Source organism: Eurosta solidaginis, chromosome 2 (assembly GCF_040869045.1).
Source record: "Eurosta solidaginis isolate ZX-2024a chromosome 2, ASM4086904v1, whole genome shotgun sequence".
Classification (NCBI taxonomy): Eukaryota; Metazoa; Arthropoda; class Insecta; order Diptera; family Tephritidae; genus Eurosta; species Eurosta solidaginis.
The window spans coordinates 250752533-250779070 of record NC_090320.1 but is presented as its reverse complement, the minus strand read 5'-3'; the positions used below and the strand labels follow the sequence as shown (position 1 = coordinate 250779070).

The window sequence follows — 26538 nt, the reverse complement described above, 5'->3', positions numbered from 1 at the left end:
CTGTTACGGTGATGCTCTGGCGCTGACTGACACGACTTCCGATTTGACTTCAGTTACATTTAAAAGTAAGCGGTTATGGTAGGTTTTGAGGTTATGATTAAGTTTAAGGTTATGGTTACGATTACGGTTATCGTGTCTAGTCGCAGAGGTTGCAGGAATGGATACGGGTACTGTAAATATCACTGTACCCATATCCATGACGAAGAGAAAACGGTTTGTTATCGATGATTTTTCGGTGTTATCTATTTCCTATTGACGAGTGTGCTATCGATGAGGTATGCACGAGCTATCGATTTATTTTGGAAGTGTTATAAACTTGCTGTCGATAAGAAAGGTTATAGGTTTTTGGTTCGTTATCGAAAAGTCAATTGTTTTCAAAACGTTATCCATTTGTTATCAAAAGTTGTCGATTTGCTATGAAAAACTTTTCGATTTGTTTTGTAGTGTTTTTTTTCCCCTCACTAGGGTAGGCACCTTGTCGTTGGTGTGAGGGCGTAGCCGACCTCCATAGCGCCCGACTATGAGGCGGAGCTGTTTAGGACTGAAATATACGCCGTTTCGTCTCATAGGAGGGCGGCGGGATGTCGGTGACGAAGAACTGCCAACCGCCTAATCCAGGGTGTTATGCGGACCGTGCCTATTGGACGATTTTCAGCTAGGGGATAAATTCGGCTGTATTCGAACGGAGCCTTCCCGATACCGGGCCACCTCGGGAAGTATTAATGGCCTTACCACAGTAAGGGGCGCTGTTGTGGCGGACGGTTCTTTCCCCATATATAATACTGGACCGCTGAGCCCACCTTGTCGGGCAGGTGGTCGTACGACCAAGAAGAACGAATCATTACCTGATTGTAATAAGGACGATGTAAAGAGGAGGACTGAGTCGCAATCAAAGGACGACAAATGCGAATTAAGCGATGCGTCGGACTCGGGGAGCGAGAGTAGTGCTGATTCAATGAACTCCGTGTTGGAGAAGCACACAAATGAAAACGGAGTAGAAGAGTGGAGAAGGGTACGGAGCAGAGGAAATAAAAGAGCTCTCTCGCAGTACCGTGCAGCACTAAGAATTGTACAACGCTTGGGAGCAGTGGTCGACCCAACAGAAGTGGAGATCGAGCGGTTGGAATGGGCCCATGAAGCGGTAGATGTAGGTCGCAGGCAGTTCAAAAGGTTTGCTGCGAGAAACCCTCGATTCTGCAACCGAGACGAGGAGGAAGAAGCGTCGAATGGCAGAATGAAGAGGCAACGTTCGGCGGAAGGCGACAAGTCTGCTTTCAAGAGGCAGAAAGGACCCAGTCCTAGAGCCGCGAGGCAGGGCAGTCGCATAGACAAGACAAGTATTCCCAAACCTGTAAGACAGATGGGCTCCAATAACGAGGTAGCAACTACCTCGAAAGCTGCGAGTCAGAGGGAAGTTCCAATTACGGAAGTAGGAGATAAGCCAAAGGGAGATAACGCTAAGACTCCGGCTTTCTCGGAGGCGCTAAAGGGAGTCTTCTCCGGCTTTCTTGGAGGTGCCAAAGGGAGATAACACTAAGACTCCTGCTTTTCCCGAGAAGATGAGTGATGTGCAAAGCAGTCACTGACTGTGGCGCTGGTTGATCGTAGCAGTCCTTTCGGACAAATGACTACCTGAAAGGTGGAGATCTGTGGAAAGGGAGCTTATTAGCTTAATGCTTAAGATGATGCGGGAACAACCAAGTAAGCCCCTTCCAACCTTTGATTCGGGGGGATGGTATAATGGTGTGAAGATGATAGCGTGCGACAACATCGCGAGCTTGCGGTGGCTGGAGGAAGTGGTCTCAAACCTCCATATGCAATGCACGAACGCGCGGTTTGAGGTGGTGGATAAAGCGCAAATCCCTACGGTACCAAAAGTTAAGGTATGGATACCATGCGTGATGAAGACGGAGGATACACTGCGACTTCTGCAGAATCAGAATCCGAACATACCGATACAGGATTGGAAGGTACTTATTGTATCTCGGCCTACCGATGATGGTCAGTTCTACATCTTCCAAATAAACAAGCAGGCGGAGGATATCTTGTACACGCAGCTTGGCAGAATGTCCTTTGGCACTGGCAAAATCTACATGCGACTCAGGAAAATAAGTCCCGAGGATAAAAACCCTAACACGCTAGAGATGGGCGAAGTCGAAAAGGACCTCAAAAGCCTAAGGGGAAAAAGACAGGTGGAGCTCCCCGACGTCACCAAGAACGTGCTAGAAGAGGACCAACCGCTAAATGGTGCTGTGACTCGCAGAGAGGAACACCCGGCACAACAGTCACGAGAGGCTGAAGGGGGCCTCGAATACTCTAAATCAAAAGGGCAAGGGGAGGACGACGACGTCAAGACGCAGGTGCTGGAGGGGGACAAACAGCCCAATGGTACTGCGATTCCTACAGATAAACCTCCAACACAGTAAAGTGGCGTCGAGCGAACTCCTCCTAACCCTTGAGGAGGGTTTGTTTGACGTGGCGCTTATCCAGGAGCCGTGGCTCTCATCGGGAGGAAAGGTTTCTGGACTTAGCGCGCGCGGGTTTGGCGTTTACTACGCGCAAACGGAAGGACGGGTGCGAGCTGTAGTAATGGTAAGGAAACAGCTGCATTCATATATGCTGCCTAATTACACCACTGAGGGTCTCGTAGCCGTGGCCGTTGAACAAAAGAATAAGCAGGCATTTATCCTGGCGTCCTGCTATATGGCCCATGCTGCGGAGGTTCCACCGATGGAGTGCAAAAGGCTAGTACAGCAGGAAGGGTGCAAAGGGCGGTGGGTCATAGGCGCAGATGCAAATGCGCACCACAATGCGTGGGGAGGAGCAGATTCGAACGAGAGAGGCGAATCTCTGTTTTGTTACAGCCTGCAAACCAATTTGCAGATAGCCAACAGGGGAAATATCCCTACATACATTGGTCCAACATACAGCAACGTTCTGGATATTACGTTGAGCTCCGAGCGTGATATATCAAGGTATGATTGGATCGTTCCCGACAGACCATCCTTCTCCGACCATGCATATATCAGCTTCGGCATCCCCCTAAAGAGGGTAGAGAAGGGAGGAACCTTTAGAAACCCTAGGTCGACGAACTGGACTAAATTCCAGAAACATGTAGAAACTAAAGTGGGACAACCCAAAGAGGTTGCTAATGTAGAGGAACTGGAGGAGTCGAATAAATTCCTAACAAGGACGCTTATGACTGCGTATAACAAAGCTTGCCCTCTAAGAAGATTCAGAGGAAAAGCAAAGCCGCCATGGTGGAACAATGAGCTGAGTCTTTTAAGAAGACAGGTAAAAGAAATGTTTAAGCTCGCAAAGACCGCGGAAAGCGAAGCGTGTCGGGACGAGTACAGGGATCTACTGAGGATCTACAAGCGTGAAATTACCAGGGCGAAGAGAAGCTCATGGAAAAGTTTCTGTACGGACATAGAGTGCTCCAGCGAAACAGCACGGTTGAAAAAAGTCCTAGCAAAGGGAAACATAGTCCAGGGACTAATAAAGAAAGAGAACGGGGAATGGTCACGTAATAGTGAGGAATCCTTTGAGGTGCTTCTCGATACACATTTCCCATCGGGAGACGGTTTAGAAGAGCCAGCAGACATCACTCACACTTCGATCACGGAGCTAGTAGTGCCGGGCTTGGTGACCGATACCAAGATCGAGTGGGCGGTGAAGACGTTTTCTAAGTTTAAATCGCCGGGCCCAGATGGTATATTCCCGGCCATGCTACAAGTCTCAAGTAGGGCGGTCGTGGAATGGCTTAAAATAATATTCGATGGGTGCATAAGACTGAATCATGTACCGCGCTCTTGGAGAACTGCTCGTGTATCTTTTCTACCAAAGGCGGGGAAGATCGGTCACGTGTATCCCAAAGACTATAGACCTATTAGCTTAACATCATTTCTGCTCAAAACCTTCGAGAGGCTGATAGATGTGTACATAAAGTCCAACGTGGATGAAAAGCTGCTCTTCACAACACAGCATGCGTACACCAAAGGCAAGTCGACTATCGACGCTTAGCATTACGGGAGCCATGAAAACAACCCCGATGGCTACACTGTATGCCATTCTGCACATCCCACCTGTAGACCTGGTAGCAAAGAACAAAGCGTTAACGATCGCAACCAGGCTCGGTGCTTCGGGGCAGCTTGAGCCCCGACCATATGGCCATAGTAGCATAGCGTCATCAATCACAAGACGAACAGACTACATGATTCCCTATCTGCGCTTCGAAGGAGATCTTAAGGCCACAATAGAGGTGGACGGTTGGCGCAAGGGTGCGCAAATGGCGGACGAGGCGATACATCTGTACACCGATGGTTCCAAAGTAGTGGAAGGAGTAGGGTCTGCGGTATACTGCGCTGATCCGGAAATAAGCAGATCCTACAGGCTGCCGGATTACTGTAGCATTTTCCAAGCGGAAATATTAGCCGTAACCAAAGCAGTAGAAACCCTGGAAGAGAATAGCTTAAGCTGCAACCGTGTTAACTTTTATATAGACAGTCAAGCAGCAATTAAGGCAATAATCTCGCATAGCACAGCATCTAAATGCGTATTAGAGTGTAAGCAGTCTCTGGAGAGAATCGGGCCAGGGAGAAGCATACATCTATATTGGGTCCCAGGGCATATGGGAATAGATAGGAATGAAAAAGCGGACGAACTAGCTAAAAAGGGCGCATCCCTTCAAGCTTGCTCCGTAGATGTCCCAATTAGATTGGGCGCGTTTAAGCGAAGGCGAGAGGTGCACATGATCGACCAAGCGGGAAAGGCGTGGGTTCAAGCGCGGGGCTGTAAAGTGTCGAAGATTATGTGTAGGTCTTACAACCTTAGACTAAGACAGTTGCTTCTATCATTAAAAAGAGAGGACTGTAGACTCATGACGGGTATTCTGACTGGACACTGCCTTCTGGCATCACATGCCTTTAAATTAGGCTTGGTCAGTGATAGCAGATGTAGGAAGTGCGGGTTGGAGGAGGAAACGATCGAGCATGTTCTGTGCTCGTGCCCTGCACTTGCCAGGTTAAGATTCCAGCTATTAGGAGTGATACAGCTGTCAGATCTAGAAGCAGCAAGTGGCTTAAGTCCTAGGAAGATTCTAGTATTTGCCAAGAGGACGGAGTTATTTTATAACATAGGTCCTGGTTTTTGATAGGGTTTTTCAGTTTGGTCGTTAAAACAAACTTCTGGTAACACTACGGACTCAATCAGTCTATGTGAGGTCCTCAAGGACCGACCAGTTCAACCTACCTACCTTTGTAGTGTTGCCATTTTGTTATCGGCGTATTACTGGTCCTACTATCAAAAAGTTATCGACGCGTTATTAAAAACTTTTACATTTATCTTGGATATTGTCACGGATATTAGCATCACTAAATTATCCCATCACTAAGGCGATGCTAAGGCCATGCCAAGCAGTATTTACGTTAATAATCAAATCAAGTATACACATATATAAGGCAGCCCAGAGAGATGTCACACACAGATGCATTTACTTATATGCCTATGTGCGCGCGAGAGACTGTAAACTACAAACATTCACATCAATAATTCAATCTTTATGTATCTACATAAACGAATAAATAATTGCGTCTACACATATGTACGTATACGAGCAGCGGAGCGGCAATGCACAAACACATGCATATATCTTATCTGAGTTGTGACAAGAGTGAGCAATAATTTGTGCACGTAGTTGTGGCTGGCGATTTTGTAGCCGAAACAACTAGTAAGTTCTGGAAATCGAAGAGCCTAGAAGTATGCAGCGTAAACTATAAAAGCGGCGCCAGCGAGTAAAAAGTAATTCAGTTTGATTTGAGTTGTCAATCAGTTTCGATTAAAACGATATCTAGCGAGCAATAGCAGTACTATTTTGAATAATAGAGTTTCATTTGAACTATCAATCAGTTTGGTTGTTAAGCAAGTTATTCGTTGCAAAGTATAAGTGTTATTGTGAAGTATTTTAATAAAGGCCACTTTTCCATTATTCAAAATTGGAGTTATTTATTCAACAATTTAGCGATACGAACGTTGGCAGAAGATTGCAAATAAAAAGATTTGCAAGTAAATTCGTTACAATATGTTATCAAAAGTTATCGATTTGTTACCGATCGACGCATGTGCTCTCGATGAGGTATGCCCGAGTTATCAATTTGTTTTGGAAGTGTTATAAACTTGCTATGGCTAAGAAAGGTTATAGATTTTTTAGTGAGGGACTATCGGTTCGTTATCGAAAAGTTGTCAATTGTTTTCAAAACGTTATCCATTTGTTATCAAAAAGTTGTCAATTTGCTATCAAAAACTTTTCGATTTGTTTTTGGAGTGTTACCATTTTATTAACGTCGTGTTTCTGGTCTTACTACCAAAAAGTTTTTCACGTGTTTCATTTCATTTCATATCTTTATTAAGTGAAATGGTAACAACCTTACTGACTACATTACAGGCTAACTTAGTTCTAGTTTAACAATTTTAAAGTAAGATTTACTGAGATAAGTAATAAGACTCAATGCGTGCCTTAAACATTTTTGTTATTAAAAAGTTTTACATTTATTTTGGAAAAATTATTTATTTATTTATTTAATTTATTCAGTACAACTCTTGGAGCCTAGATCAACACTTTGGATTATTTATCGAAAAGCTATCGATATGTTATCAAAAGTCGTCGATGTGCTACATTTTTGTTATCGGAGTGTTCTCAGTTTAATATCAGCGAATAATCGAAAAGTTATCGATTTGTTATTAAAAGTTATCGATTTTTAATCGATGACAAAACCCATCGCTGACAAGCCGATAAGAAACCAACAAGAGGTAGATGACTCGGGGAGCTCTACTAAATTGGTTTCTACTGCGGCGACTTCCATTATTCGATAATATTTGGATTTGTAGTTAATATATATTTACTCTTTTTCGGGCTAGTTCGATTTCATCTAAAGAAAATTCTAGTTTACAATTGGTCTGTCTCCAGCCTAGTTTAGTGTTTGACTGCTTTACTGTGCAGTAGAGGTTTACGCCGATCACTTTATCGGCGGCGTAGGGTCTATTATATACCGGCGGTGGCGGCGTGGCCGGCGTGCCGACGTACGCCGGTGTTTTTACTTTAAAAAGCTTGATTTTTCTATTTAAAAAAATAATATTTAGGAAAGGTTTTGTTTGTATGTATTTAAGGAAATCAACGTGTTGGCCATTTCGGAAAGACCCTGGGTTTTTTCCTCAAGATCTCGCAGTCCGTTCAAACATTTTCAGGAATAGCTCCTTGCGGAGGGATTGTCCCTCGTTCACTTACTCCAGAGAGGCTACGAACCTAACCCCGGTCTTTGGAATTGGTACTGCTGCGTCTGCTGAAAAGAAATAGAGATACATAAAATAGTCACACTTTTGTCTGTATATGTCGTTCAAAGCGTCGCGAACACAATTTCTTTAAATCATTTGTGGCTCCTTGGTGGTCACCCACAAAGGCGACTTACGGTTGCTATTAATGGTCTATTAATACTAATGACTCACGTATCACAGGGCGCCTCCAGTTTTTTCGGCTATAATTCCCGATGTGCGAACAGTAGCAATCCCAACCACCAGTCGCTACTACGCCTCCTGATCCTAATACAATATACCAACACAGAAGCTATAGGACTGCGACTTCGAACTCATACCTTCGTCGACGTCACTTTCCTAGAAGCTCTCGGCGTAGCTCCGAAGACTTTCCAACGGATGCTTTTGTCGAGCTATGCTTCCGAGCTACGCCAGAGAAGCACCTTGAAACATTAGGGAGTCACTATTCGGCCAAGGATGCCGCCCTCGTCTAAGTGGATGTCATTGCGGAATGGGTGAAAAGACAATGGGTGAAGGACAAAGCCTCACCTGGTAAATATATGTGACTACGTATTCACATTTGTAAAAGGAGCAGTAACGTGTAGGTGATATTTAAACTTGGTTTATAGGCTATAATCAATGTGACTCACTCCAAGGGACTAGTTTTGGATAGGGCCGCCAACTTTACGAAATGTCAAACCGGGAGACTTGGGTGTTGAAGAATGAAGTGTGAAAATCAAAACTAACATTTCAGACGCTTTGTATAGTTTCGCAAATAGGCAACAGATGTTTGAATGTAAGCCCAAGAGATTTTTCAAACCCTTCTCTTACGTACATATATCGTTAACTTAAGTATGAGGTAAGAATAATTTCAAAGGAGCGTTTATGCCCCTAGAACCTACTAAAGGATTTTGTATCACTGATTTCGCTTATTCTTTCAGCTAATCGCAATATAAAATTTTTTTAAAAATCGGCAATTTTTGGGTATTTTGCTTTTTTTTAACAACTTGAGGACAATTTGAAAACATGTTCGCCGTAGGTCATTTTATTTGAATTCATTGTTCATTATAAATTTTTTGAAAAAAAAAAAAAAAAAATATGTATATATATGCAACAGTTAGAAAGAGTTAAATTTCGCAATTAGTTTCTTATAACTGGCAGTGATGCGCATCCGTTGATGCCACTTTCGACCATATACGACCAATTTTCGACAATAAATGGCCTAAACAGTCTTAAACGAGTAGAAAATATAGTAACGCGCCGCACGCCGCCGCCGCCGCGCCGATATTTTTGACATTCGGCGGTGGCGTAGGAAAAACGACCAAAATCGGCAGCGGCGCGCGGCGTTTATCGGCGGTGTATAGCTCTACTGTGCATACCCATAACACGATGAGTGTTTGTAATGTAGTAATTACGTATGTATATTAATCTGAATATTTGTTTTGGGTTTCAGTGGTTCTTCCTATGATATGGTGGAGGTATGACAACATACATACATTAAGTCATTTGCTTTTGATGGTAATTTAACACAAACTTATATAATGTAAATATGTATTAATAACATTTGTATTCGTGTTAACTAACAGTACATGAGGGAATACAATGAAGTATTCAGTATCAAAACAAAAAAGAAGAAAACAACTGTATTGTGGTCTTTGCTGGCATTGCAGCTCAGCAATTGTTGAACTAATTTTATAAAAATGTATGACCGAGTTACAGCTTTGTGTTGTTATCTGAAGAGATCATTTGGTTGAATTATTCGACATTTAATTTGTAGCAACACAATTTGAGGGCTTGCAAATTGTAGAAAAATTTACAGATTGCTTGGATTACCTAAAAGTGATTGGTAAAAGCTAAAGTTCAGGCTAAAGTTAAAGTTAAAGTTAAAATTAAAGTTAAAGTTAAAGTTAAAATTAAAGTTAAAGTTAAAGTTAAAGTTTAAGTTTAAGTTAAAGTTAAAGTTAAATTTAAATTTAAAGTTAAAGTTAAACTTAAAGTTAAACTTAAAGTTAAAGTTAAAGCTAAAGTTAAAGTTAAAGTTAAATTTAAAGTTAAATTTAAAGTTAAAGTAAAGGTTAAAGTTATAATTAAACTTAATGTTAAAGTTAAAGTAAAGAGAAGAACAGGTCAAAGCTAAAGAACTATACAAATTTCTTACTGACCTACCCCTGAGAGTATAGTTATTCCTCCATATTACACTTAATATAATATCCATTAGCCTCTCAAGAGCTTTGAGCAGGAAATAAAGTTACTGTAGCCCTGCTTTGCCGTTTATGTTTCGTATGAGAAGAAGTGTGTGTCTTCAGGAAACTTTTAACTACTAAGTGACTACTCTCCGACAGCGTACTGCAAGGGCAGGTCGACGGAAGCGGCTCTCCATTCGATTGTAAAGCAAATAGAGGGGTCCCTAGAACACAAAGAGTATGCTCTGTGTGCCTTTCTAGACATCGAGGGGGCTTTTAACAATGTCTTACCGGGGGCAATCGAAAGAGCTGTGGTGGGTTTAGGAGTCGAGGCGGCTCTGGTTGAATTTATTAGCAAACTTCTATGGGGCAGAATTGTCACAGCGGAGTTGGGAGGGGCCATTATTAAGAGGATGGTGTGTAGGGGCACGCCACGGGGGGTGTCCTATCTCCCCTCCTCTGGGTTGTGGTAGTCAACGAGCTTCTTGTGGAGCTGGAAGCCAAAGGTTGTCGGGTGGTTGCCTATGCAGATGACCTCGCTATCCTAGTCAGAGGCAAATTTCTGGGCACCGTGCGCGATGTTCTGCAGGGCTACGTGGATACTGTGGTTAGGTGGGCTGAATCATGTGGCTGTCAACCCGGGAAAACGGAATTGGTTCTTTGTAAAAGGAGATATAAGATGCCCGATTTCAGAACTCCCTCGATTGGAGGGGTACCGTTGGTACTTTCTGATAGGGTTAAATATTTGGGGATTGTTTTGGACAAGAAACTGTCCTGAATACCCAATGTGGAAGATCGGGCCAGGAAGGCCGCCATTGCCTTGTAATGCTGCAGAGGGGCTATCGGAAAGAGATGGGGACTCTCGCCAGGAATAGTACACTGGCTTTGTGAGATGGTGGTCAAACCGATTCCGCTATATTGGGTGCTGGTCTGGTGGAAAGCACTGGACACGGCGAGCACCTCCAAAATGTTAGTGTCAGAGCAACGGACGGCGCTGATCGGTATCAGTGGCGCTCTGAGAACAACACCTACCTTGGAACTGAACGTCATGCTGAACATATACCCAGTAGATATTGCGGGAAAGGCGGCCGCGGCAAGGTCGCTGGTCATGCTTCGTGATATGGGATATGGGCTTTCTGACCGCGGACACTCTAGCCTTCCCACCAGTTTCGACTTTATCCCGGACAGAACGGACTATTTTATGCCGATAACTTCTCCCTATACAGCCTTCACCCCAGTCATTCCACCGAGAGAGGAGTGGGGAAGAGGAATTATCTAGGGCATGGGACCGGTTAACTTGTTCACGGAAGGGTCGAAGGTGGGCGGAAAGGTTGGTGGGGGGGGCTGTCTTTTATCGAGAGCTAAATGTAAGCCGCAAGTTTGAGTTGGCTGATCACTGCAGTGTATTCCAAGCGGAAGTTGCTGCGATTAAGGATGCGGTGGATGAAATACTATCCAGTGCTACTACGGTTAGGGAATTTAACATATTGTAACGAATGTTAGCAGCACTGAGCGATGCTATCGTCTCTAAGCCGATGCTAACCAGTGACGTGAATGCACATCAATAATTCAATCATTATGTATCTACATAAACGAATAAATAATTGCGTCTACACATATGTACGTATACGAACATCTGAGCGGCAATGCACAAATGCATGCATATATCTTATCTGAGTTGTCACAAGAGAGAGCAATAATTTGTGCACGTAGTTGTGGCTGGCGATTTTGTAGCCGAACTAACTAGTAACTTATGGAAATCGAAGAGCCTAGAAGTATGCAGCGTAAACTATAAAAGCGGGGCAGGCGAGTAAGAAGTAATTCAGTTTGATTTGAGTTGATCAGCAGTTACGACTAAGACGATATCTAGCGAGCAATAGCAGTATTATTTTGATTAGTGGAGTTTCATTTGAGCTATCAGTTTGGTTATTAAGCTATTCGTTGCACAGTTTGAGTGTAATTGTGAAGTACTATAATAAAGGCCATTTTTCCATTATTCAATATTGGAGTTATTTATTCAACAGTTTAGCGATACGAACCTAGCAAAAGGGCAAATAAGAGGATTTGCAAGTAAATTCGTTACAATTGGTGTCAGAAGAGGAATTGTTGAATAAATTCCCAAGACTTCGAATAAACTTGGACATGGCAAAGTTAAGTGAATTGAAGATCCCGCAACTGAAGAAGGAGTTGGAGAGCAGTGGATTGAATACAAGCGGCGTTAAACTCGAACTTCAGGCACGGCTACGAGAGGCAATGGAAGCAGAAGGAATTGATGTGGAAGAGTATGTCTTTCATCTTGATGGCGAGGAGACAACAAAATTTAAGAGAAAAACGAAACATCGCAGACGGTTACCAGTACAGACTTGAACATGATATTGGCTGCAATAGCTGCTCAAACATCGACAGTAACAGAAATGGCGTCGCAAGTAACATCACAATTGGAAGAACAGAAAACGTATATGTCATCACAGATGGAATCCCAAGAGACACGAATAACATCGAAGATGGAAGAACAGAAGACGTATATGATATCCCAACTGGAATCGCAGGAAACTCGTATAACATCACAATTGGAAGAGCAGAAGACATATATGGCATCCCAGCTGGAATCACATGAGACACGTATTTCAGAAATGTCGACACAGATTACATCAAAGATGGAAACACAACTGAAAGAACAAGAGGCGCGTATATCATCAAAACTCGAAGCGCGTATGGACGAGAAAATAACGCAGTTTGAAGAAAAATTCGAGGCAGAGGTGGATGCGTTGAGAGGTCGTATACAGGAATGGCAACTTAATCGTCCAGCAGTTTCAGCGAGTAATCCAAAGGTAAAAACACCATCCTTTGATGGTTCTGTTCCTTTTCAGGTCTTTAAGCTACAGTTTGAGAAGACCGCAGCAGTGAACAACTGGAATGTGGAAGATAAAGTTGCCGCGCTCTTCGTAGCATTGAAAGGACCAGCTGCCGAAATCTTACAGACTATTCCAGAGTACGAACGGAACAGTTATGACGCATTGATGGCTGCTGTAGAACGACGTTATGGAAGCGAGCATAGAAAACAGATATTCCAAATTGAGTTGCAAAACCGCTACCAAAAAGCAAATGAGACATTGCAGGAGTTTGCTTCAGATGTTGAAAGGTTGGCTCATCTCGCAAATGCGGACGCACCCGTGGAATACACCGAGAGGGTAAAAATCCAGAGTTTTATAAATGGCATACGAGACGTGGAAACGAAGCGAGCTACATACTGACATTTGTTGAAACGGTATCACATGCATTGACTCAGGAAACTGCCTCCCTATTAAGTAAAGCAGCATATAAGGCTCATCGTGTAGAAGTAGAAAGGCCAGAATGGGTAGAAACAATTTTGGAAGCACTGAAGGGATCACAACAGAAAAATGCCGGAGTTATTAAATGTTTCAAGTGCGGCAACCCAGGTCACATTGCACGTCATTGCGATCATGGTCCTAATAGTTCCAACAATGTGGGTGACCGTAAACGCAAAGCTGGCGGAAATGAGCAAGAGCGTGTCGGATGTACAGAACGAAAACTTGTCCCGGCTATTGAATGTCCTGTGATATCTGTGTCGCAAATTGGTAGAAAATCGAGCAGTCTTAGCGTCAGAGGGAATGTGGATGGCAACGAACGAATACTGACTGTAGATACGGGCGCATCTCATTCCTTGATCCGATCTGACTTGGTCAACAGGAGAGTAAAACCCTTACCTGGAGCAAAGTTGCGTACGGTCACTGGCGAGTATAACCAAGTTCAGGGAGAAGTGATATGTGAAGTATTGATTGGGAAGGTCATGGTTCTACACAAATTTGTTGTGGCGGAGATTGTTGATGAAGTTATATTGGGAGTGGATTTCTTGGTTGACCATGACATCAAGATCGATATGCAGAGAAGGGTGATGCGTTATGAGAACCAAGATGTGCCACTTAACTTTAGTTTGGAAAAAGGGTTCAGCAGTAATCGGGTACTGGTGGAGAAGACTCGACGAAGGCCACGAAATTCAAAGGTAAAGGTTGATGGAACAAATGGGCCAAACAAATCAAAACCGAAGGTACCTGTGAGAGAAACACTGGCATTGAAAAGCCCTAACGGACGTACTAAAACGAAGAAAGAATGGAAGGGTGGTTTCAAGCTAAGGCACACTACTCTTGTGAAGCGTCGGAACGATACTGATTATGCAAAGCAAATCCGTCCAGCGCAAGCTCTGCGAAGTAGTTCTTCATTGGCCGAGCAACAGAGTGCGAGGGAACGATCGAGGATAATGAGTAGTAAGATGAAACACAGGTACGAAAAGGAAAATAATTCGCAAGGTTTCCGGGAGGGAAATTTGGTACTGTTATACAACCCTCACCGGCGGAAAGGTGTTCCATCCAAATTTCGGTGCAGTTGGGAAGGCCCATACAAGGTTGTGAAGAAGATAAGTGATATCATCTACCGCATACAAGCAATTGGGAAATCACGAAATAGAAGAGTGGTACATTTGGCGATGCTAGCAGCGTTTAGATTGAGAGATTTGTCTGATCGGGACGATCAAACTTAGGTGGAGGGCAGTGTAACGAATGTTAGCAGCACTGAGCGATGCTATCGTCTCTAAGTCGATGCTAACCAGTGACGTGAATGCACATCAATAATTCAATCATTATGTATCTACATAAACGAATAAATAATTGCGTCTACACATATGTACGTATACGAACATCTGAGCGGCAATGCACAAATGCATGCATATATCTTATCTGAGTTGTCACAAGAGAGAGCAATAATTTGTGCACGTAGTTGTGGCTGGCGATTTTGTAGCCGAACTAACTAGTAACTTCTGGAAATCGAAGAGCCTAGAAGTATGCAGCGTAAACTATAAAAGAGGGGCAGGCGAGTAAGAAGTAATTCAGTTTGATTTGAGTTGATCAGCAGTTACGACTAAGACGATATCTAGCGAGCAATAGCAGTATTATTTTGATTAGTGGAGTTTCATTTGAGCTATCAGTTTGAGTGTTATTGTGAAGTACTATATAAAGGCCATTTTTCCATTGTTCAATATTGGAGTTATTTATTCAACAGTTTAGCGATACGATGGCCACCGTGGTGTGATGGTAGCGTGCTCCGCCTATCATACCGTATGCCCTGGGTTCAACTCCCGGGCAAAGCAACATCAAAATTTTAGAAATAAGATTTTTCAATTAGAAGAAAATTTTTCTAAGCGGGGTCGCCCCTCGGCAGTGTCTGGCAAGCGCTCCGATTGTATTTCTGCCATGAAAAGCTCTCAGTGAAAACTGATCTGCCTTGCAGATGCCGTTCGGAGTCGGCATAAAACATGTAGGTCCCGTCCGGCCAATTTGTAGGGAAAAATCAAGAGGAGCACGACGCAAATTGGAAGAGAAGCTCGGCCTTAGATCTCTTCGGAGGTTATCGCGCCTTACATTTATTTTTATTTAGCGATACGAACCTAGCAAAAGGGCAAATAAGAGGATTTGCAAGTAAATTCGTTACAATATACTCTGATAGCCAACCGGCTATCAAGGCCTTGAGCTGAACTAAAATGCGATCGAGGGTTGTCTGGGAGTGCCTGACCTCGCTTGCGATTGCATCGAATTATTTCACAATTAAGATTATCTGGGTCCCGGGCCATAGTGATATCCCGGGTAACTGTCAAGCGGATCTCTTAGCCCGCATCGGTACAACTGAACCGGATGAAGATGGCTGTATGGAATTCGGGATTCCGCTGGCCACATGTGGATTGCTCCTCCATAGTTGGGCCTCCAGTCAGCTCAGCAAACGTTGGGCGGACACCACGTCTTGCAGGGTAGCAAGATCTTTCTGGTCGAAAGTGGATGGAAGGAGGTCTGGTGAAATAATTGGGTTCACTAAGGCTCACCTATCAATGGTCATTGGGGTTTTGACAGGGCACTGTCCCATGTGTATCCATGCGGTACGTCTCAATATACTGGAAACTCCATCCTGCTGCAGCTGTATGGAGGATGATGAGGTGGAATCACCAAATCACTTTATGCTTGATTGCCCAGCTTTTGCCAGAACTAGGCGAAAGTACTTCGGATCTCCAGAGGATTAATCCAAAGTTGGTATCATTCGCTACCCAACGATTCTTTAAGTAGCTAGATCTAAGTCACCGTTATTTTTGGTGTATGTGGTATCACAACGGACCTTCGTGTTGTCCAAGTGAGCTATCCTTATCAGGGCAGCTACCACCTAACATAACCTAACCTAAATACTCTCCGATCTCCTTTTTTATACTCTCTGGACTATTTATCTCCTTAATAAGAATATCCGGTTTGTTTTAAATTGTTGGATTCTGAAATTCTTGCGCGCATGCCTTCCAAGAAGACTCACTGTTGGAGCCTTCACATACCCCAGTATATATACCTCGATTGTATGTTTAACATATCCTTCACCTGCTTGTTAATTTGGAAGATGTAAGATGTAATTCTGTGCTCTTCCTTCGGCCGACTTACGCGAAGTACCTATGATCGAGCAGCGCATATTTCGGCTTCAGCAGATATGGGATCCATACCGTGGCCTATAACATTGCGGGAATGTTTATATTCAAAAACTTAAAACCTAGCGCTTTGTCCCAGTAGCTTTGAAACAGCTTACTATAGACACCCCAAGTCCGCGAGGTTCTTACACTTTTTGAACTTTTTAATATTGCACCATCCCACCATCTTGCAGCTTGCAAGGGAGTTGCATGGCTGGAAGTGCAATGCTTGTCTATGAATTATCGGTGCGGATTGCTCGCCACACGGCATTGGCACTGGATTCTTTTCTCTTCTTTAAATACGGCTTATCGCCATCAGTCGATTGCTGCCTCTACATGCCGTCCGTGGTCTCTTCTCATTTCAAGCTTCCAATGGCTCGATTGGGTTGAGTGCGGCACCATTGTTAGTGCTTCTTCGTACTCTTTTACACTCATCTTCTTAGTTTGGGCCCGTATGTCACTCCCTCACCGAGTTCACTAACTTTTCGCTATTCAAGTCCGGTCCATCATTTCTAGTGCTATTATCTTCTCTAACTTGTTAACCTATTCTCCCTCTTTCCTCCCTTTTATCTTTCCCTCGTTCGTAGTCACCAAATTCTAGTTGCCCTTCTATGTCGCGTAAAATCAGAGAAACCAAGTCCCTCAGTCCCATACCGGTCCTCATGTATGGCTCGTAATCTCATTGGAGAAGAAAGGTATCTAGAAAATGGAGCTGGAGTACGGATTAAATTCGCAGAGTATTCTCTGATATAAAAGGAGTGGTGTGCTCTTATAAAAGTTCCTGCCATCATATCCATCCATATGAGTTTAAATACATATTTCCAGAAGATCTCCATTCTTCTGAGAGACTATCAAATCCACGCCATTACGCTGGTCACACAATAATAATATTTCTTCTATCCACTGGGCGGTACCGCGCATAGCCTTAATATATCCCTTTTATTCACCTCATTGCCCATTCCGTTAATTTGACTAGATAGACTTTATATAGTCTAACCGGAGAGCATAAATAACAGCCTGGTTAACCGGAAGGATGGTTACCCTATCCCGTACTAAGTAAATATCTAGAGCAAGTTTTATTTCCATGGCTTCTTTACATGCAAATAGCCTTTGGGGGAGCCGTATGCCTGTAGACGTGGACGTAACGCGAGTCTAGCAAACTTATCGGTCCAACTCCACTGGCCATTTGGGATACGGCCCTGAAAAGCGAAATATCAAGCTTGTATTCTTCTCTTCCTGCTCTTAGCCAAACCAAAGCTCTCATGAGACAAACTTTAAAAACTTTAAAAACCGAATTGCCTTCCAAACTTTGTGTAGCGCTAAGATTGCAATGATTGTGTTTTATTCTCATTTCATTTCATTCTTGTTTTTTTTTCTTCACAATAAATATGCGTAAAATGTTTACGAAGATGATGTCACATGCTGAAAAAAAACAAACTCCCTCTCAGCAGGCACTACAAAAAGCGTACCTCGTTCCACAAGTGCGCGCCAACAACAATCCAATGAAGAGAGGTCGAACCATCGCATTGGATGTTGAATGAGCTTATCAACCCTGCATGTGGCTGAGAGATTGGCTCTAGCACAGTTTCAAGCAAAGGGATTTTCTCGCTGTCCACTTTAAGTATATGAAGTACCTCAGGCTGATAGTGGAGGTGGCCTGGTTGAGGTGCTTATTCGATTACCAGTCAACCGAACTAAAACGTAGTAAGCAGCTATGACTAGTGTTGCCAATTAAGCATTTTTTAAATACCAAAAGTATGTTTCGAAATTTCTAAATATTATTTTTTCCTATGAATCATCAGTTGTTAGGGCTCTTTCACGACAGCCGATTTTCCGATCGATTTATGTAAGAAAGGTGTCGAATAGTTGGGTGCCGAGGAAAGAGGGAAATGCGTCGAAATTTCATGAGCAAATCTCAAAAAGTTCCAAGCAGACCAGAAGAATTTTCTCACACGTGGACCCTTTAAATTGATCCCGACTGTTGGGTATTAGTTTGACGGCCAACATCAGTATTATTTTACAAGAATTCTGCATTTAAAAAATACTTTTGATCACCCAAGCAAAGATAAACTAAGAATCATCCCGGACCTGGCGATGTTTCCAAGTAGTTTCTCACTAACTACGCATCGCCGCTGAGGATACAATATTATTACAATGAGCCGGGAAAATAATTGGTAGAAGAATATTGCCTACATCACAACGCTGAGTATGAGTGTAGTAACTCATGATGGCTGAAAGGAATCCCGTTATATGGGCGAATGAACGCAGGAATGATTTCGGCGACCGTTTCTGCACATCATTTGATAGTGAGGGATGACGAACCACATTCCCTAAAATAAGTCGATAGAGTACATCTCATCCGACTATAACGAAGTGAGAATGGAAATATCCCGGCTAAAATGACGGCGCTGTTCAAAAAAGGAGGCGCAGTGTTTGTTAATAGCATGCAATGTGGTTAGGCTAGAGCAAAATTTAGATTTTAATGTGCTCTGCTCAATTCACAACAAAGGCGATCCCGCAAACTACGAGCTAAGCGTGCTTAATATTGGGTATAAGGCTCTATCTAGCGTGTTGTGCAAAAGACTGAAGCCGAGAGTCGGTAAACTGATTGGAACTGGTAATTTTACCATCGATGTTCACTGTACGCCAAATCTAAGAGAATACCCACAACGATAAGGGTAGAAAATAGCATGTTTGTATGTGGCCAGAGCACCATCACAGCATTTTTTTGAAGTGTTGAGTCTGAATCTTATAGCTTTTTCCTTCCTGAAAATTGTGTCATCCTGTTAGCTTTCAGTTCTCTCGTGAGTTGGTATTGGGTTTATTAATGTTTAGCTTTAAATGTTTACAAATAACCTAATTTCCTCATATCGGAAAAAGTAAGGTTAAAGTGGCCGCTTCCGCTGCCCGTTGTGATACCACAACAGTGCCCTTGTTTCCGTCTATCTATATATATAAAAAGAAGTGTACATTTTGATTGTCACTCCATAACTCGAGAACGGATAGAAAGATTGCCATGAAACTTTTAGGAAAGATACAGGAAGGAGAGATGATGGTTAGTTGATTTCGAAATCCCAAATCGGTTTAGCCATTCTTGAGTTAAGATTTTTTTTTGAAAAAATTCAAAATTTGAAAATTTGGTATATAACTTTGCCTATATTAGTATTTACGATCCTTTTTTCCGGGATGAGATGAATATGGAGATAGATGAAGCGAAAAAGACTGAAGGAGGAGTGAATAAAAGGATCAGGGAAAAGTGAAGAGGGGTGGGGGAGGGCAGAGTTAGACGGAAATAGCTTATTAAAAAATGCAGGTAGGCCAAATTTAGGACAGAACAACGTCTGCCAGGTCTGCTAGTTCTGTAGAAAATAGTTCGTACACCCATTAAGCTAAACCAGCGCGATTGCTTTAAGTAGCGCAGAGTGTAGTTTATAATTGCGGATTCTAGCTCCGCAAGGCACCAAAAGGAGTGTCTGTGGAGACATCGGTGCCTGGTCTTCGACAGGGCGGGACAATGGCTTTGATAATGAACTACGCTTTCTATCTCTACATTGTCCCTGTAACTGCGGCAGAAGAAATTTCTTTGCAAGCCCATAAAAGCATCATGGGCGCCCATGAGACAGTGATCTATTAGAAGAACCACCCCATCTCGCCTTAACCTGTTCCGTGAATTGGGATCGCAGCCAGTACTCGCAAGTATTCAGAGGAGGATTCACCCAGCCATCAGAGGTAATTGCTTTCAAGCTGGTGCCTTCGCTTGTTAGCTCAACAGACGCGCTGTTTATCGAGATGTTACTGTAGCCTGAAACCCATATTGTGTTGTTGTTGTTGTTGTAGAAGTGCTTCGCCCCATCCAATAGGTGCGACCGATCACAAATTGTCATCAATATCCTCTAACGGGAGTCCAAGGAAACTTGCTGTTTCAGCAGGGGCTGGCCATAATGAGAGGGGTGTTAGAGGCGCTTCCCAAGGCAGTCGGTTCTATGTACCGGAGCGACTCAGGATTTTTCCCCACCAAGGACTGTCATTCCAGTGTAACCCCATTTAATTTGTTGCGCCCCACCCATATTATGCTTAAGCTGCACTTGAGCTAGCTTGGTAAGAGCTTCCCTGCACTTAAACGCCACTAGTGACTAGTGGGAAAAGTTCGTCTTTCAAGCGGTTTGAAAACTCTAGCCTTAACAGTTGTTGAGAAATCTGATTTTGAGACAACTTGTTTCAGTTTACCCCATAGTGCATCGTGGTGTGGAAGTAGCGTTCTTGCCTACTATACCGAAGGCCCTGGTTTCAACAACGTTTTCTAAAGGGGGTCGCCCCTTCGGCACTGGTTTGGCACACATTTCGAGTATATTATCAGCCCAATTCTAAACGAAAATTCCGTGCGAGTTTTTTCCCTTCTCCCATTCCTCGTATTCTAAATAAAAATTCCTTGTGAGTTTTTTCACTTCTCCCTTTCCTCCTATTCTGAACAATGTTCGAAAAAGCGGAAACCGGTTATCGGAGAAAAGTAGGTATTATGAATGTGAGGGAGAGGGAGATTACTCTGCCATCTCATAGGAGTTTTTTCACTGGTTAAATTAAAGGGAATGCATCAAAATAGGTTAAGGAAATTGGTTATTTTAAGAAAGAACACTTATTTGTACAAATTTGTGCTAAAATATGTATTTACATTCTACCACAATATTCTCACTGTTAATACAACAACAATTACAACCAAAATATTCTTTATTTTAAGTCGAAAAGTATATCATAAGCACCGGTAGAGCTCTTGGTATACATATTTGATGCAGCCATCCAGAAATTGCGCTAGGATTTTTTAATAAGGCTTAAATAGATTTTGGCATATGACGAAGGACGAATTCAATTCAACTTGGCCGCCAGAAAATTGCTTTGCTGAATGAAAGCAGGCAACTCCGGAAGATTTGTGTTATGCGGCCGTCTTCTTCTTATGTTCCGCTGTTGATGTTGCTGTGGCACTAATTCATTACTCATTTCAGTGAATACCACATTAAATGCTATAAATACTGTGCATTGTTTATATTTGTTTCTTAGTTTCCAACAAATTTGCAACAATTTTTTAAACAAAAGAAGAAATGTGCAACGAAATTTCAAATGACAAAACAGCTGACTTCGAAAATTCGAAATTCCTATTCCCCAATTATTGTTCTCCCTAGGAGAACGGAATTGGAGGAATTTTTCCGCGGGAATAAAAAAATCCGCGAGAACAAAATTCCGCGAGAATATTTAGAATTCGTCTGTATATTTTTGCCATGAAGAGCTTCTAACCGCACATCATCCCCTAATATGTAGAAAAAATTAAAAAGTAGCAGTCCGCAAATTGGAATGGAAGCTCGGCCTGGGGACATTTTCCTACCAAAAGCTTTAAGCTACTAGCAACGCTACCAAAGTTAAAACCACAAATTTCAGCAAGATCGTACAAATACGGCAACTCTGGCTATACAACCAAATACCGATGCTCTCTGTGTTCTACGTATATTTTATGTACGCCTGTGTGTGTGCAAGTGTGTTGTGCACTTCCAGCTTTGTCTTCTCGTTTTCCATTCAAAATCAATGCTTTTTTCACAATGGTTGGGAGGTTTTGCTTGAGCTCGCTCAAAATGAAGCTGGGGTCGCTGTCGTTGCTGACGCTTTTGGAGCTACACGTACGATTGAGTACGAGTAAAAAGGTGTGTAGCTGCAGTTAGAGCACATTAGATTTAGCTGACCAGTTTCAATTTTAGTATCGAACCGGCTTTCTACTGCAACGGATTGGAAAAATAGTTATAACGGAGTATAGCGAAGAAAAAAGGCCCCAAAGCGCCCAAAATATATATACATACATACTTTTTTTCTACTTAATACTGTGTAAATATATGTAGAAAGATTTTGCATATCCTCGTCTTGAAGAATTCTAATTTGAAATTGTGAATGTGTGTATTGAAAAGGCTCTAAGTCTGTGTTGTTGTGAGTTTTTCTTGTTTTGTTCGTATGTGAACCTGATTTAATTGTGGGTTAATGAGTACCGTTTAAACTTACGGTACAGGCGTAGAAAATTGCGTATGCATTTACGTATTTGAACAGCACTTGCACTGTGATTTTGAATAAAAAAAATTTAAAATTGTAGAAGAAGAAAAAAACGTCTATCAATCAAGCAGAAGCGGAAAAAAGTGAGGTGACAAAAATTGAAAACAAATTTAATGAATGAAAATATTTTTTTGACTTCAACCCTTGCAGCGAGTGGATGCGCATTGTGAAAAAGGGTGTTGGTTTGAGGAAGAGCAAAGTGAATTGTGAAAGTTATTTTAAAAAGACGCAATAAAAAGTGGATTCTTTAAATTTAGATCTCGCGTGCTCTTTAATTTTTTTACTTGCCAGCCGAACATATTGTATGAAGGCAAATTCCAGCAGACTCGTGAAGGCACATAATACAACTCACCACCTAGCGACGCATCAAGGAAGTTGCGCGTGAGAAAAATCGATTTGCTTGCATATGGAGTTGTAAAAAGGACACGCATACTATCACATCATTTTTCAACTAACCCGACAAAACTTGGAGTGTACAACAAATTACACAACACGTAAATTAGCAATTGAGACAATACCAATGTGTTGTCCCGCCGATTGGACGACACACTGCATGACTGAAACAACGCTAAAGAATATATCGATGTTATGGAACGAGAGACAGGAAAGTATAAAGACCCTCCCACTAACAAGCGGGAGGATAATAATGAAGGAGCTGGAGGAGGAGGTGAAGAAGGGAGAGTGGATGTGGGAGACGAAACAGGCACAACTGCACCCATACCAACTGCACGCACGCGGCGTATAAATCGGACAGCTGATTCAATGTCTACTACACGTAGTGCAGCGAAAGAAGCAGCAGCGTCGGAAACAGCTGCTACCAACACTAGCAGCACAACTTTTGAGAATAACGTACATGAGGAAAAAGATGTAATGCTTGAGTCATCGACAATTACGCGACGCACTTACACTACACGCAAAGTCATACAGCGTACGAGCGAATACCATGAGAGTAGCTCTAGCTCGAGTTCGATGCAATATGTAGCAGAAGAAGATGAAGAGAATTTGAATGCATCGCCAACAACACCGCAACGTTTAAGACAAAAAGTGGCAGAGTACGAAAAAGTATGGTCCTCTGGAGGTAGTTTGAAACGTATGCCAGACGAGAGTGCAGATGAGTTGCGAAGACGTGAGGTAAGAAGTTCGACGCCTACAGAGAATAAAGAAAATCTGCATTTTACTTATGATGAAACACGCCCACTTGATAATCCTTTTGATATTGATGTATTAGATATTGAAAAACGTTTACGTAGAGAACGACAACGTGGTCTAGCGGAAGCTGAAGCAGCTAAATTAGCATTTCAGCAAGTGCAATTACGGCATACACCACAACCTTCACCACGCCGTGCTGATAATGAAGGTTTATCTGAAGAAGATGAAGCGTACTCATTACCGTTTAATGTAACGCTACGCACAACTACCAAGCACTCGAGTACAGCTGGAGACGAATCTGGTTATGTTGAAGCAGATGAAACAGCAATAAGTCCTTTCAATGTCACTTTACGTACGACGCATCGCATTGTGAAAAAAGATCTTTCAATGACCACAAAAATGACAACTAGCACACAGAAATATCAAGAGTCCCCTACGACAGATGGTAGCCCCTTTAATGTAACACTACGCACAACAACACGACGCATGCCAGGCAACGCCATGAGTCCTGTTTCTGACGCGAAAAAGGCAACAGCGCGCTTTTTAGAATCCGAGCAAACGGTACGCGAAATACCAGCTGTCGATGGTGTACGCACCATTGTTACATCCTCGATGACAACTGATGGACGTACGCATGAAGAGAAAATGTTTCGTCATGGTGAAGGTTATGTATCACCACGTACCTCACCGCAACGCGAAGAGCGTCCATTTGAATTCGACACAACGCGAAGTGAGCGTGAAAGTTCGGTGCCGCGTTCATTTAGTAGCGGTGGCGGACGTTCAAGTGCAACACCATCGCCACGTTCTTTTGATATGACAGCAGGTGGACGACGTATACTTATACGTCTCGATAATACAGAGACTAATGAATTGAGTGAATATTATGAAAGTCGCGACCAAACTGATTCAGTGCAAGCGGCCATACGTCAGTTAGCGCGTAGTCCTGATGGTGGCGCTGGTATGGGTGATGAGAGTGCAATGCATAACGTAGCGTTGGCAACAACGTCGCCTGGTAACATTGACATTAAGGTTGGTAGTACGCAACACTACACGCACTACCCACACGACACACAAATACACACCCCACATCAACAACAAACTCCATGGCAAACTTCAAAGTTAGCGCAGTCAAGCAAAATAGTTACAATCAATACACCGCAGGCATCAGGACAAACTCGCAAAATGGCTGCTAGTACATTCGATACAAGCAAATCGCACGGTTCTTCAATCGAGGAAGAATCGCAACGAGTTGTTATTAGCAGACAAAAAACGACCACAATCACGAGAAGTAGCGCAGAACGTGAATTGCATGAGACAGCAGATCGTCAGACTGTCGCCGGTAAATTGAAACGTCCGACCGGTTTAGCTCTATCGGGTGCAAATGTGCGTGTCGGTAGTGTTGGACAGCGCAGAGGTGGTAGCGAAAGCCCACTGAAAAGTGAACTGAGTGACGATGATTCGGATACAGAAGGTGTGGCTGCAAAGAATCTAGTAATTGTGCCTACACGTGTGGCACAAAGTGAGTTTGGTGTAACCGCTAAAGTTGGTGGTGTTGTGCAACAAATCTTTAATCAAAATCAAAATTCAAGTGCTAGTGCAAGTGCTAACGCGAGTGCGAATACAAGTGCAATACAGACACCATCAACCCCTTCTACAACGACAACGACGACAAGTGCCAGCAGTACTTTTGGTAATAGTCTGACAGGATATCAGACTTTACAACAACAAAGTACTCCAGACGAATATCAAGAATTCCAATCCACAATGGCCGCAATGCATTTTGGACGCAGCAACTCCCAATACGATAGTCATATCCGGGAGAAAAGAGGTAAATATACGCAAAATTTAAATTGATTTTTATTGATATGAAAACGGTTAGTAGAAGTCTGTAGATTTAAAAAGGAATGTACTGGACCCTGTAGCTTTTTCTGCAAGTTGAGTACGAGCCATGTTTTTATATTTGAAAATGCAAAAATACTCCAAATATGCTAAGGGAAGCTACTGCAGTAACGACCTCTGTCTGCTTTTTAATCCCAGTCATTTTGTTGTTAAACCGTTCCTCAAGTGTAAACAATTAGAATAGCGCAGTCTAAAATAATTGAAATCTATATTCGTTTCCAGTCTAGTGTGGGACCACACAATACACTGCTCCACTTCGTAGCTCTCGTCCAATTTTCTAAACTGTTTAACTTTACTGTAGAAGCAGAACAGTCGTTTGATATAGCTATTTCATCCATTCAGTTTGCATTTAAAATTCTCAACAGTTTCAAGAAAAATTTTGAATTAGTATACGCAACTGCATATTGTCTGAAGCATCGTTTGGTTTCTAAGGGATCGCAGAGTTCCTTCCCAATTGTAACGAAGCTGTTCATGTAGCTAAAATTAAACCGGAGGTAGAGGAATGTAGGGAACTGGGGGCTACGTTGGCCAACTGCAGCCTGTTCCTGTACACTCAAAAAAAAGTTATCATACATACAAATGTAATGCGTTTTATAATCAATCTAGTATTAAATGTTATCATAAATTTTAAGGGCTAAACAAATATTTTCCATGGGCAAATCAATAGTCAAGATACAAAATTGATACTTTTAATTATACTTTTTATAATATTTATCGTTGCATTGATACCACGAAAATGATACCGTTTATAGTTTCATTTTTGCACATCGTGTATTAAAATGATAGTGATACTTTTTTTTTGAGTGTACAGATGACTGTTCTGTCGACTAAGCAAACACTGGGAATACACTACATCTTGCATGGTAGCCAGATCCTTCTGGCCGGAAGTAGATGGCACGTGGCTCGGCGAAATAATTTAATTTACTAAGGCTCATCTGTCAAACGTGATAGGCGCTCTGACGAGTTACTGCACAATGGGAGTCAATACGGTACGTTTTAAAATGAATGCTGGAAAGCCAGCAGCAGCTGTGTGAACAAAAAACTAAACTGTCCAATTTTGTCAGAGATTTGGTTTCCGCTGACTTGGATCTGCGGATGCGGTCTTGAAACTTTCAATAATTTCGCGGATCTAGAACATGCGAGCAATTTTCCACCTTCTGAAACTTTTCACACGCATACATTTCGGTCTCCTATTCCTTTTTTCTATTTCAGATTTTCGCTTCCCTCTTCACGTCACGATGAGGATCATATATAACCTCATCATCATTCCATTGAGTCATAAATATGCGCTCACTGCTCGGTTAAATCATTAGATCGAACGACTCAGGCATGAACGTCATTTTATGTTGGGGACGTCGCTTTCTCACCATAAAAACTATACATTGGCTCCGAATTGTGCTTCCCTTCTGA

General features: G+C 42.5%; 1 protein-coding gene across 10 annotated transcripts in view; it reads left to right on the top strand.

The window, feature by feature from the left end:
- Window positions 1-26538, top strand: part of Msp300 (Muscle-specific protein 300 kDa) — a 480743-nt gene that overhangs the window by 100926 nt on the left and 353279 nt on the right. For 6 of the 10 annotated variants that reach the window (XM_067767588.1, XM_067767582.1, XM_067767581.1 and 3 more), the window contains exon 1: window positions 21741-25057. The exons of 3 other annotated variants lie outside the window; for them this stretch is intronic. In XM_067767588.1, the coding sequence (XP_067623689.1) occupies window positions 22669-25057 (2389 nt within the window). In that variant the 5' untranslated portion in view covers window positions 21741-22668. Of the gene's footprint in view, window positions 1-21738; window positions 25058-26538 lie in introns of those variants that run through there. One more of the 10 variants, XM_067767585.1, reaches the window with a different exon arrangement.